The sequence below is a fragment of the Saccopteryx leptura genome, chromosome 10, assembly GCF_036850995.1.
Source record: "Saccopteryx leptura isolate mSacLep1 chromosome 10, mSacLep1_pri_phased_curated, whole genome shotgun sequence".
Taxonomy (NCBI): domain Eukaryota; kingdom Metazoa; phylum Chordata; class Mammalia; order Chiroptera; family Emballonuridae; genus Saccopteryx; species Saccopteryx leptura.
Window position 1 is genome coordinate 81179088 of NC_089512.1, and position 14850 is coordinate 81193937.

At 39.2% G+C, this 14850-nt stretch overlaps 1 protein-coding gene across 9 annotated transcripts in view; it reads left to right on the forward strand.

The window, feature by feature from the left end:
- The window catches only part of CFAP20DC (CFAP20 domain containing), a 401527-nt gene that overhangs the window by 312372 nt on the left and 74305 nt on the right, over positions 1–14850 (forward strand). For all 9 annotated transcript variants that reach the window (XM_066351161.1, XM_066351160.1, XM_066351167.1 and 6 more), the window contains one exon: positions 3360–3421. In XM_066351161.1, coding sequence (XP_066207258.1) covers positions 3360–3421 — 62 coding nt within the window. The remainder of the gene's footprint in view (positions 1–3359; positions 3422–14850) is intronic.

Consider the following 14850-nt stretch of genomic DNA (forward strand, 5'->3'; position numbering starts at 1 on the left):
TTTTTTTTTTACAGTGATTAAAGCCTTTAAGCAAACTCTTGGCCAATACAGCAAGAATCCATAAAAGAGTAGTGTCCTTAACATGTTCACCAAGTCCAAGTTGGCCCCAACACCATGCCAAGTCCCTGATAAATGCAACCCAACCCCAGTTCAGTCTGTTAGGAGCTGTCCCAAGGAGCAGGAGTCCAGGAAAAGTCCACATCCAGGAAAAGTCCGCATGGCACTGGAATTGTTGTCACAATTCTATACTTTGCAGCTCATGTCCAAGTCCCAATGACTGCTGCTTCTAGCTGGTAATGATTCAAGTAGACTGGAAAAGCCATCTGCAGCATGTGTGGAGATGGAGTTCTGTTCTCCTCTGCCTGGAGAGATGAGACCAGGTTGCTTTTCCCTGGAGCTCTGCAACTGTGTCATGGTAAATAGAACCTTGGGATACACTAAGCTGGGTGGCAAAGGTGGATTCATAATAGAAGTTGGCAAAAGGGGGAAAGAGAGCTCTAAATTAGGAGTAGGTCCCAGCCTGAAACATGAGTGGGGCATTGAGGTAGGAGGAATAAAGGAAACACTATATATTAAACAAAGCAGCAGAAAATAGGACTATCAACACCCACAACAGAGATCTTCGAGGGAAGAATAAAAAACCTGACTATTCAGGCAAGACATAGTTAAGTGGCCCTTGTGCAAATGAGATCAGTTTACCTGCTTCTTGGAAGAAATACCCTATGCTCGTCCACAGTGTCGTAGATGGGGCCGATGGCCCTAGGCACCTTCAGCCTTCAGTGGCAAACCCCAGCATTCTGGGCAAGGTTAGGTCATAGGTGGCTGGAGCAAGGCTGGAAGAGACTGAACCCTCCCTTAGAGGAGCGAGGGGGAAGCCTACCTTCTAGTGTCCCTGTTTCCTCACAGCAGAGGCATGTAAGCCTGGCAGGCTTTAGCTCAATGACCTTCCTTTCCACTATTGAAGCAGGACCCAGATGGAACTATGAGACCCCTTTGGGGCATTGGATCCTTTAAGGGCGTATCCTAAAAGCTGGTAGTTCCCCTTATCTCTATTGGGCTTTTTCTGCCTCTTGGTATCTTAAAAGCCATGCTTACAATATCTCACTGAGGGGTTTGAGGATCCCCATCTGCCTATATAAATCTTTTCCATATATCTGGGGCTATTTGGAAAAAGACAAAACAGTGTTATTAGCTGGATCAAATGAAGAAGGTAGTAGTTTGCAGGAGAAAAAGATTTGGTGTCTCCTGTTCATCAGCATTCAAAAGCAATTTAAAATTTTTTAAGTTGGCCCTGGCCGGTTGGCTCAGCTGTAGAGCGTCGGCCTGGCGTGCGGGGGGCCCGGGATCGATTTCCGGCCAGGACACATAGGAGAAGTGCCCATTTGCTTCTCCACCCCCCCTCCTTCCTCTCTGTCTCTCTCTTCCCCTCCCACAGCCAAGGCTCCAATGGAGCAAAGATGGCCCGGGCACTGGGGATGGCTCCTTGGCCTCTGCCCCAGGCGCTAGAGTGGCTCTGGTTGTGGCAGAGCGATGCCCCGGAGGGGCAGAGCATCGCCCCCTGGTGGGCAGAGCATCGCCCCTGGTGGGCGTGCCGGGTGGATCCCGGTCGGGCACATGCGAGAGTCTGTCTGACTGTCTCTCCCCGTTTCCAGCTTCAGAAAAATACAAAAAAAAAAAATTTTTTTAAGTAAAAAGCATGGTATGGTAGACCCGTAGGAGTTCCAGGATATGACTCCTCCCTTTTAAATTTTTTTAAATTGACCTTAAAATATTTGCTGGGTACACTTTAATAATACTTTGACTTTAAAGATTGTAAGAAATACACATAATTCGAAAGGTTTGACAAAATACAGTAAATGCTTTTGCTCCATATGCAAGAGCATTGTTAGTTTAACCAGTTTAGGAAATCCAATAATAGAACAATGAATACAGACAATGAGCTATAACATGCTTAGCACCTCTCCTGTTCTGACAGAGGTTACTATAAATCCAGAATAGGTATCCACAAGATAACCTGGACATGTTTTCTTTGAATATATGTACCCTGATTTATTTATGTCACCCCATTAAAATTAATAAAAATTCAGGGACTTGGCATGGTGTTGGGGCCAAGTTGGACTTGGTGAACTTGTTAAGGACACTACTTTTTTATGGATTCTTGGTGTATTGGCCAAGAGTTTGCTTAAAGGCTTTAATCACTGTAAAAAAAAAAAAAAATAGAAGACTGGATAAAGATGTGGCACATATACACCATGGTATACTATTCATCCATAAGAAATGACAGTTCCTAATGTGGACATAGGATTGTTTGCATCTGAGTACTGACTAATAGCTGTGTTTTGAAATAGTAACTTAAAGGTTTCTTGTGAAGGGGAAAACTGAGATTTCGCATTTTTGTTGGATATTGGCATCACCTTTTGTAGTTCATTGATTAATGCATGAGGTTTTAGTATACATTTGGGGGAAATGACCACCTTGACCTAAGGTTTACATGTGTAATTTCATTAATGAAAACATTAGTTTTCCTTGCAAACTTAGTAACATTGAGATATAAAGTTATATTCTAGATCTCCTGGTCATCAAGTTATTGCCTATACTTGCTATACAGCATTATACCCACAAGATATCTTGTTTTGTTTTGCTATATTTGGAAATATCAACCAATGTTAACAGCATAAATTTCAGCCCTGGCTGGTTTGCTCAGTGGTAGAGCATCAGCCCAGTGTGTGGATGTCCTGGGTTCAGTGCCCTGTCAGGGTACACAGGAGAAGCAACCATCTGCTTCTCCACTACCTCCTAACCTCCTAACCTCCTTTCTCCCTCCTTTCTCCCTCTCTTTCACTCTCTCCCTATCCCCTGCCCCTCCTGCAGCCATGTCTCAATTGATTCAAGTGCATTGGCCCTGGGCATTGAGGATGGCTTCGTGGAGCCTCTGCCTCAGGCACTAAAAATACCTCGGTTGGGAGCATAGCTCCAGATGGGCAAAGCATCAGCCCTAGATGAGGGTTGCTGGGTGGATTCTAGTCAGAGCATGTGCAGGAGTCTGTCTCTCTATCTCCCCTCCTCTCACTTGGGAAAGAAGAAAAAAATAACAGCATAAAATTACACAATGAGAAGAATTCTACCATAGATGCTGTCTAGTCCAGTGACTAGACATTAAAATAACTTGTGTTTTCTAATATACATCACTTTGTTATTTGCTTGATCCCCAAATAGCCTGCAACTACTCTATAAAATAAGCTAGCCCCTTCTTGCAGAGTGTTTCTTTAGAAAGAACTATCGTAATGAGAGTGCATGTGAAAGTACATGCAAGGAGCATAATGCTGATTAGTTACTCACAAATATTTTGTCTCTTACAGCCTGTCAACCAGGGTCGCCACTATCAGAAAGAAATGAATCCACCTTCTCCTTCTAACCCCCGGTAAGAATCATGAACAATTTAAATTTCTTATTTAAAGATTAGTTAGAAGATTGTGCATTTTTCCTTGGTTTCATGAAATTGGTTTTCAAAGTGTCCAAAGAAGTTTCCAGAGTTCCTTTTTTTAGAAGTCTTAGTTTGATCTACTTTTCTTATTCAGACTATGGTGTAGTGGTTAACAGCCCACCTACGCTTGAATAGCATATCTGCTGTGTTTTTTTTTTTTTATTTACTAGCTGTGGGACTTTGAGAAAGTCATTTAACTCAAATTCAGGCATAATATTTTTATCATAGTGTTTTGGGGAGGATTCAAGTAATTAAATGAATTAATATATGTAGCACAATTCCTAGCACATAGCAACCTCTCTTTAAGTATTAATTTATTCATTATTAATCTATTGGCTTAGATATTTCATATTAATAGGTATTTGATGTTTAGTACATGTTAGGCATAAATCTTTAAATTTATCAAAGTAAATTGTACTAGTGTAAATGGCCATACATTTTTATAATTTCAAAATTTCATAGCCTCAAAATCCTTTTATTATTTTAAAAATTTCATTGACATTTGAGTTATTTGTCAATATAGAAAAACTTCATTGGCCCTGGCCAGTTGGCTCAGCAGTAGAGCGTTGCCCTGACGTGTGGATGTCCCAGGTTCAATTCTGGGTCAAGGCACACAGGAAAAGCAACCATCTGCTTCACCTCTCTCCTTCTCCCTTCTTTCTTTTTATCTCTCTCTTCCCCTCCTGCAGCCATGACTTAGTTGGAGCAAGTTGGCTGCAGGTGTTGAGGATAGCTCCATAGCCTCACCTCAGGCACTAAAATAGTTCAGTTGCTAAGCAATGAAGCAACGGCCCCAGGTGGGCAGAGCATAGCCCCATAGGGGAGTTGCCAGGTGGATCCTGGTTAGGGCACATGCAGGAATTTCTCTCTCTGCCTCCCTGCTCCTCACTTAAGAAAAAAAAAAAAAAGACATTATTTCAGGCTCATTAGGGACAAGAAAATCTTGTCCCAAAGAATTTCAGCTTCAAAATATATGTATACATAGTATCACAGGGCTTTCTAATAAATAGCTAAATACCATATTTCCCCATGTATAAGATGCTCCCATGTATAAGACACATCTTAATTTTGGGGCCCGAAATTTGGAAAAAAAGTATTGCATAAAGTTATTGACTCAAATTTATAAATTATAAATATCATACAACTCATCTGTGCAAAAAAAGCGGGAAATGCAAGTAAAAAAATTTGCAACCACTGTATAAGACACACCCAGTTTTTATTGTTTTTTTTTAAGACACCCAGTTTTTAGACCCCCAATTTTTTCAGAAAAGGGTGTGTCTTATACATGGGGAAATATGGTAAACTAGTTTATCTGTATAAATCAGTATTACTTTATTTCTATTTATTATATACTAGGAATTTATTTTAAATCAGTCTTTCTTGAGCCTCATGCACAAGGTATTAGTTATTATAATGCATCTCATTATCCAAATGCATCTCATTTTTAAGCTCTTTCACCTGTACTGTGGTTTATCCCTTGAAATGGGCCCCAGAGTGCGATATTTATTACACGGTGTCTAAATTAGGCTCATTGGTTGCACATATTAAAAAACAATTTAGCTGGTATTAAAAGAAAGAGAGACAGAGCCTGATCAGGCGATGGTACAGTGAATAGAGCATTGGACTGGAACGCAGAGGACCCAGGTTCGAAATCTCAAGGTCACCGACTTGAGCGTGGGGTCACTGGCAAGAGCCCAAAGGTCACTGACTTAAAGCCCAAGGTTGCTGGCTTGAGCAAGGGTTCACTCACTCTGCTGTAGCCCCTCAGTCAAGGCACATATGAGAACACAATCAATGAACAACTAAAGTATCGCAACTATGTGAAATTGATGCTTCTCATCTCTCTCCCTTCCTATCTGTCTGTCCCTATCTGTCCCTCTCTCTGTCTTTCTCTCTCTGTCTCTGTCACACAAAAAAAGAGAGAGGCAGAGAGGACAGATTTATTATGTAAGAATATAGGGCCATATCCTGGAGCCCAAGGGCATCTAGGCCTCAGTAGGGGCTGAAACTTGCTCCCTCTGCTCTGCTTCATTCTTCTATCTGAGAACCAGCTTTGCCTGCTTCCAGTCACATAAAGCTGTCTAACAGCTCTTGAGTTGACATATTACAGTTCAAGATATATGCTGAAACTTGCAGGCTATGTCCAAATCGAGTTACTACTTTCCAGGAAGGAGACTGTGATTGACATAGCTTGGGCCAAGTGACCACATCAGGTCTGATCAGCAATGAACAGCAAATCAAAGCCAGGTAAAACTACCATGGCTAGGCCCTGGCCAGTTGACTCAGCAGTAGAGCTTTGGCCCTGCGTGTGGAAGTCCCAGGATCAGTTCCCGGCCATGGCACACAGGAGAAGCGCCCATCTGCTTCTCCACCCCTCCCCCTCTTCTTCCTCTCTATCTCTCTCTTCCCCTCCCACAGCCAAGGCTCCATTGGAGCAAAGGTGGCCTCAGGCACTGAGGACGGCTCCATGGCCTCCACCTCAGGCACTAGAATGGCTCCAGCTGAAACGGAGCAACGCCCCTGATGGACAGAGCATCACCCCCTGGTGGGCATTCCGGTGGTGCATGTGGGAGTCTGTCTGACTACCTCCCTGCTCCTAACTTCAGAAAAATACTAAAAAAAAAAACAAAAGAATGAAAAAAAAAAAACTATCATGGCAACCTACACACACAGTTTGCAAGACTTATAATAGGGCTCAGAATATTTATGACATAGGTAGAGTGTTTTTTATTAGGAATCCCTTATAAATGTTCCTGGTCTATACATTTGATCTGGTCACTCTTTCCTGTTATTCAGTAGAGGGAATTGTCACTATCATAGATACAATAATAGGTTCAAAAGTAAGATGGTAATTTTAGTATATTTGAAAACATGTTTTAACGTAGTTAAAATCAGTTTTCTCTTGATATGTGAATATGTCACCTGCAATTATACTGCTCATCTAGATTAGACTAACAAACTCTTTATCTATACATGCATAAAGTTTCAAAGTAACTGGAAATCCAACTTTGGTCCAAATTATAACAAAGTCAGAATTTGTAGTCTGAACAAATGAAAGTGATAGTAAGACATGTTAAAATGTATAGCTTTCATTTCAGTAAAAGGAGAAAAGGAGTCTAATTTTTATCTGAATTCTTCTACTAACACAATAAATGATCTCAGACAAGCCTCTCAATCTGTCCAGACCTCACCTAATAATATGAATACCCTCATGTGTAATAGAAAGGATTTGAGTTACATGCTTTCAGAAGTCATTCCCAGCCTGTGACTTTAATAAGACTCACTATAGATTTTACATATGAAAACCAGTTCCAGTACTGAAAGGAACATTGCCTTATATAGAAAACATAGTTCATAATATTAGATGAATTAATTATTTAGGGGTTATGTGTGGCTTTAATATCGCTTTAAAATTGGATTCTTAACAACCCAGGACAAACTGAGTTGTGTGGCTCTGGAGTAGAGGCCACACCCATGATCTTCCCCCAAAACTGACCAGTATCTCCCCTGCTCCCAACTCCCAGCAGCCCTGCCCTGGTGAGATATAGTTCCTGACAGACTTTGAGACAGACTGAGTAGTGTGGCTCTAGGACAGAAAACAAATTTCCCTCACACCACCCAACTGGTACAGAGCCTTCCTTTCACATGGCCAAATCTTGGTCTTTTAGGGCCTGATAAACTCTGCTGGCTTCACCCTAACTACTCCTTGAGCCCCCACCCTACCACAAAGCTATGTGAACACCCAGAGCATGACAGCTAGACTAAGTATACCCTTGGACATTTGTTCAATGATCTCAGTCACAGCACTGGCACTGAGTTTGAACCTATCAATCTGGGGAACACCACTTGTCTCTAGCTGGTGACTCACTGAGAACCTACCATATACAACTCAAGTACCACTAGAGGCTCTTTTAATGACTCAGCCTAATAGGCAGCCAAATAGTGAAGTCAGGTAGAGATGGATCTCAGGGATTCCTGGGCCTTTTGCTGGCCTGGCCCCAGGCCTGGTGCTGGTAAAAACCAGTCTTGGCTTTGATCCTTCCCACACATACCCAGGCCCATGAGAGGCAGCTATTAACCAAATTGCTTCATAGCTCCAAACAAGTTGCCAGGGCCAGTTACAGGCAGCATCTAACATTGGCCTGCACCAGAGTCCCTCTCAAGAGGTCCCAGAACCAACACACCCAGTGGCCAGCTTCAGACAACATCAAAACAAGATCAAATTAGCTTCACAAGCAGCATATTCAAAGGGAAATTTTGGCAAGCACTGAGGAAAATTCTGCTTTGTGTGGTCAGCACCTGCCCAGTAGTCCATGCACTATGGTCAGAGTTGAGTCTCACAATCAAGCAACCTGAGGGTTGACCCCAAACACAGGCAAGGCAATAGCAATCAAGACTCAATTACAACAAAAGGACCCACGTAACCCACACAAGGTTCATTTCTAGAACATACAGTGTATGTAATCAAGGAGACTGCACCATGGGGTCCCCACAGGACACCTACTACATAATGCCACCCTACCAAGACTGGGAGTCATAGCATATTTTCCTAATACATAGAAACACACACACACAAGAGGCAGTCAAAAGGGTGAGACAAAGAAACATGCCCCAAATGAAAGAACAGGATAAATCTCCAGAAAAAGCTAAATGAAATGGAAGCAAGCAATTTACCAGATATAGAGTTCAAAAGAATATTTATAAGGATGCTCAAGGAACTTTGTGAAAACTTCAATAACATGAAACGGACATGGAAACCATAAAAAAAAGAACCAATCAGAAATAAAAATACAATGTCTGAAATGAAGAATTCACTAGAAGGAATAAACAGTAGGTTGTATGAAGCAGATGATCAAATCAGTGATTTGGTAGACAATGTAGCAGAACACATCCAATCAGAGAAGCAAAAAGAAAAAAGAATTTTAAAAAATGAGGATAGTTTAAGCATCCTATGAGACAGCATGAAGTAAACCAACATCCATGTCATGGGGTACCAGAAGGAGAAAAGAGAAAACAAGGAATCAAGAACCTATTTGAAGAAATGATGACTGAAAACTTTCCTAATCTGGTGAAAGAAAATAACATAAAAGTCCAGGAAGCAGAGAGAGTCTTAAACAAGATGAACCCAAGGAGGCCAATACCAAGACACATCATAATTAAAATGGCAAAGTTTAAAGCAGCAAGAGAAAGACAGTTGTTACCTACAAGGGAGCTTTCATAATATTGTCAGCTGATTTCTCAACAGAAACATTTCAGGCCAAAAGAGATTGGTATGAAATATTCAAAGTGATGAAAAGAAGGACATACAATCAAGATTACTTTACCCAGTAAGGCTATCATTTAAAATTGAATGAGAAGTGAAAAGTTTCCCAGACATGAAAAAGCTAAAGGAGTTTATTACCACCAAACAAGTATTACAAGAAATATAAAAATGGGCTGCTTTAAGAAGAAGAAGAAAAAAAAGAAAAACAGAGGAACATAGTTAAAGGAATAAAATGGTAATAAATACATACCTATCAATAATCACTTTATATATAAATGGATTGAATGTTCCAATCAAAAGACATAGGGTAGATGAATAGATTAAGGAAAAATTATCCACATATATGCTATCTACAAATGATCCACCTCAGAATGAAAGATACACACAGGCTAAAAGTAAAGAGATGGAAAAAGTATTTCATGCCAATGGAAATTAAAAAAAAAAAAAAAAAAAAAAAAAGGCTGGAGTAGCAATACTTATACAGGGGTTCCTCAAGTTATGGCAGCCTCAACGTATGACCTTTCAAGTTTACGACTCTCACTCCCATAAAAATTTAAGATAAGTGAGACATGAGTGTTTCAGCTTAGGCCATTTTCATCATACTTATGGACTATGTGGGCGAACTAGTTTGGTTGCATGCAGTGGAAGAATACACAGTCCTGTGGTGTTTGAGTGAGGGAGTTGGCGTCCTCCAGCAGGCTTACCTACACCATTTTGGACTGTTAAAGGCACAAATGTTCTGTCTGTGTTGCTTTGGTGACTTTTTGGCCCTTATTATGGCTCCTAAATGAAAGTCAGAATCTTCAGATGGTAGTGCTTCAAAGAAGAGGAAAGCCATCACAATGGATGTCACAGAGCTACTGGCATCACATGGAGAGGAGCAGTCTGCTAAGGACCTCATTTGGCCGGAGAAGCAGCTGATTGAAGAAGAAAAGATAGAAACCCCCAAAACCCAAGAGATTTACTACCAAGGGTTTGGTAGGTTTTTCTATGGTAGAGGATGAGTTGGCAAAATTCCAGGCTGAGAACTCCAACGATGACAGATTCAGTAAGGTCTACAGAGCTGTTATGGATGCCTTACAATGCTATAGGCAGATTTAGGAAGAGAAGAAGTCATCAACCTTCCAGACTAGCCTGGAACAATTCTTTGAGAAGGTAGAGAGGCCTGCAACAGATCTTCTTCCCTCTATATCAGCTGCTTCTTGAGATGAAACACCTGTAGTACAGGTAGAATCATCTCCAGCATCTCCTGCATGCTCCTTAGACAATCCTGATTCACCTGACCCAGTATCTCCAGCAACTTCTGCAGGTTCTCCTGCCTCCCCAGCTTCCTCTTCCCAATAGGTCATTCTCTATCACCTTGCAATGTTCCTTCCAGCGTGCAAGCCAACCACAAGAATAAAAGTCAAGAATTTTTTTATACTCATTTTTTTGTCATTCTTTCTGTTACTACAGTACAATGTACAATATAGTATATATATTTATGTCCTTTTCCTTTTTCTATGGCTTAGTTGTGTTTTTATGGTCTAGATCAGGGGTCTCAAACTCAACTCAGCATGTGGGCCGCAGAGCAAGATCACAGCTGTTCAGCGGGCCGCACTAGGTCTACAAAAGGCAACTGTTACGCAACACTTTTCTCACTGCAGTTGAAAATAAAAAAAAAAATCAGTACAACAAGCACAATTGTACATGCAGTTTACTCAGTGTCACAAAATGACCAGAAACTGTAGTTCGTATCACAACTGCTGTTAACGAAGCTAATATCTAGCTAGGATGCTAGAGAAATGAAAAATACAAGTAGGCCCCTAGGCTTACTTAATTTTATCCAAAATATTTTGAACTTCATGGATTAGTCTGCAGGCCGCACAAAATTGTTCGGCGGGCCGCATGCGGCCCATGGGCCGCGAGTTTGAGACCCCTGGTCTAGATTATGATTTTACAACTGTGTTAGGATAGGTAAGTGACTTAGGCTAGGGTGTGTTTCAACTTACACAAAATTTGGGTTATGTCACTATTGTAAGAACAGAACTGTGGCATAACCTGAGGATCCCCTGTATCTGACACAAGAGACTTCAAATAAAAGCTATAGTAAGAGACAAAGGACACCACATAATGATAAAAGGAGCAATCCAACAAGAGGATATAACACTTGTAAACATTTATACACCCGACATATGTACACCTAAATATATAAAGCAAATTTCAATTGGCATAAATGGATAGACAGCAATACGATCATAAAGGGAACTTTAACACCCCATTGGCATCAGTGGATAGATCTTTCACAGAAATTCAACAAGGAAACAGTGGAAATAAATGACACAGTAGATCAGATGGCTCTAATTGATATCTTCAGAGCATTTCACCTCAAAGCAGAAAAATTATACATTCTTTTAAAGTGCACATGGAACATTTTCTAGGATAGACCACATGTTAGAAAACAAAACATCTCCAAATAAATTTAAGAAGATTGAAATAATATCAAGCATCTTCTCTGATCATAGTGATACAAAACCAGAAATTGATCACAAGAAAAGAAACTGAAAAATACACAAAGATATGGAGGCTAAATATCAGGTTACTAAACAATGAATGGCTTAACAATATCAGGGAAGAAATCCAAAGATACCTTGAAAGAAATGAAAATGAGACCACTACCTCAGATCTATGGGACTCAGCGAAAGCAGTCCTTAGAGGAAAATTCATAGATTTACATGCCAGTCTCAAGAAACAAGAAAAATTTCAACCAAGCAATCTAACTTAACACTTACAGGGACTAGAAAAATAACAATAAACAAAGCCCAAAGTGAGTAGAGAAAGGAAATAATAAAGATCAAAGCAGCAATAAATGAAATAGACTCTAAAATAAAATACAAAAGATGAATGAAACCTAGAGTTGGTTCTTTGAAAAATCTAACCATATTGACAAACCTTTAACTAGACTCATCAAGAAAAAAAGAAAGAGGATCCAAATAAATAAAATCAGAAATAAAAGAGGAGACATAACAACTGACTACACAAAAATACAAAGAATTGTAAGAAAATAATACTAACAACTATATGCCAACAAAATGGACAATCTGGATGAAATGGATAAATTTCTAGAAATATACAGTCTTCCAAAACTGAATCAGGAAGAATCAGAGAATCTGAGTAGACACACTACAAGGAGTGAAATTGAAACAGTAACAAAAAACTCCCAGCAAACTAAAGATGGTTTCAGGGGTGAATTTATTCAAAGAAGAAATAACATCTATCCCTCTCAAACTATTTCAAAAAATTCAAGAGGAAGGAAGACTCCTGAGCTCATTTTACAAGGCCAGCTTTATCCTAACTATAAAACCAGAAAAAGACACTACAAAGAAATGAAATGCAAAAGAAATTAAACTAGACTACCTTCATACACCATACACAAGATAAACTCAAAATGGACTAAAGACTTAAATATTAGACTCAAAACTATAAAAATTACAAAAGAAAATGTCGGCAGGAAAATCTCAGACATTTCTCATAGCATTATTTTTTTCTGATGTATAACCTCAGGCAAGGGGCGAAAAAGAAAGAAAGAATAAATAAATGGAACCACATCAAACTAAAACGTTTTTGCACAGCAAAGGAAACCATCAACAAAATGAAAAGACAGTCGCAATATGGCGACGCCCAGGATGGGCAGAACATCGCCCCCTGGTGGGCAGAGCGTCGCCCCATGGTGGGCGTGCCGGGTGGATCCCGGTCGGGCGCATGCGGGAGTCTGTCTGACTGTCTCTCCCCGTTTCCAGCTTCAGAAAAATGAAAAAAAAAAATAAATAAATAAATAAAAAATGAAAAGACAACCCACTGAATGGGAGAACATATTTGCCAATGATACATCTGATAAGGATTAATATCCAAAATTTATAATGAATTAATACAACTCAACATCAAGGAGACAAGCAACACAATTAAAAAATGGGCAAATGGCACGAATGGACACTTCTCCAAAGAGGACATAAAGATGGCCAATAGATATATGAAAAGATGCTCAAATGCCACTAATCATCAGAGAAATGCAAATTAAAACCACAATGAAATATCACCTCTCACCTGTCAGAATGGCTCTTATCAGTAAATCAACAAGCTTGGAGGATGTGGAGAAAAGGGAACCCTTGTGCACTGTTGGTGGGAATGCAGATTTGTGCAGTCACTGTGGAAAGCAGTATGGAGTTTTTTCAAAAAATTAATAATAGAACTGCCTTATGACCCAGTGATTTCATTTCTGGGAATATATCAAAAGAAACCAAAAACATTTGTTCAAAAGAATATATGCACCTCTATGTTCATTGCAGCACTGTTCACAATAGCCAAGATTTGGAAGCAGCCCAAGGGCCCATCAGGAGATGAGTGAATGGTGGATTGCTTCACTAAACAATATTATATAGCATATTTTTTTTCATATCTGAGTCAATTTAGTTTCCTCAATACCATGAAGTAAATTAAAATAAAGTGTTTAAATCTACTGCTTATGATAAAGACCGAATCTCATTCTAATAAACATGAAATACAAAAAGAGAGAGAGACAGATGAATGAAAACAAAACTTGGTACAGTTGCATAATGGAATACTACCCAGCCATGAAAAAGAAGGAAATCTTCCCTTGCAACAGCATGGATAGACCTGGAGAATATTATGCTAAGTGAAATAAACCAGTCAGAGAAAGACAAGTACCATATGATTTCATTTATACGTGGAATCTAATGAAGAAAGTAAACTAATAAAAAAATAGAAACAGACTCATAGATACAGAGAACAGACTGACAGTTGTCAGAGGGGAGGAGATGGGCTGAGTGAAAAAGGTGTGGGAATTAAGCAAAAAACAAACAAAAACTCATAGACAGATAACAGTATTGTGATTACCAGAGGGAAAGGTGGGTAGGACAAGGTAGGAGAGGGTACAGTGGGAATAAGTGGTGATGGAAGGAAACTTGACTTGGGGTGGTGAACACACAGTACAATATATAGATGATGTGTACCCCTGAAACCCATATAATTCTATTAACTAATATCATCCCAATAATTCAATAAAAATAAAATAAAATTCTCAAAAGTAGAATACATGAAATATGAAAACTCACTAATGAAATAGTATATTTTATTTAACCAACTGTTTATTCATTTAGGAAAATAATTAATTTGAGTTTTAACATAATAAAATTAAAAACCACAATTTAAAGGAAAAAATAAAATACCACTAATCCCATTGCCAGCAGGTTATCCACCAGCTTTCTAGAACATTATTATATAACTGTTCAGAAAACATGAAGATTACAAGGCTTGGCTCTTGGCTTATAAATTCAGCAGGTTGGAGAATTGGCAGAAGGGCATTATTGGGCCATAAATTAAAAAGACGATAAAATTATGAGGTCAGCATAGATCATCATATAAAATGGGATAAATTGAAACATGTAATACCACAATTTAACAAAATTAAAAGCTATGATTCTTCTTAAGATTTGTATTTATTATATTTCTTACAAATAGCATCCTATGTTTTAGACTCTAAAATACAAAACTTTAAAATTTAAAGATATTGATAATGAAAATGAAAAAAAAACTTTTTTAGTCTACTCTCTTGGATAAACAAGCATCTAACCTGAATCCTGGATTGAAAGTTTGGTGTACAGAGGCTCTGAACAAAAATGGAAAGTATGAGGGCTCTTGATTTCCTGAGTTAAGTGTGGTTGTGATCACAGCAATGCAAACATGATGGAGATGGGGACATAGGCACCTGCAGGGCCAGTGAGAGGAGTGTGTGATGGTGCCCACTGGCAGGTGCAATGGCCAGATTAGCCTCAGTAAAATATCTGCAATATCCAGAGACCTACGATTTTTAAATTATATAACTTATATCCACATGCATACATGTTTAGAGTGAACTTTCAATTAGCTTTATTAACATAACAGAACAACCAATATCCCCAAAGTCTTTCATTTACATTTTATTCTGTAAAGATTTTTATTTCCGTAACATAATTGCCTTCACAGTTTTTCATGTTTGTGATTAAAATTAAAGATAGTATGCAATCTACAAAGCAGGCAAATTTGGTTTTTGAAAAGTTGACTAGGA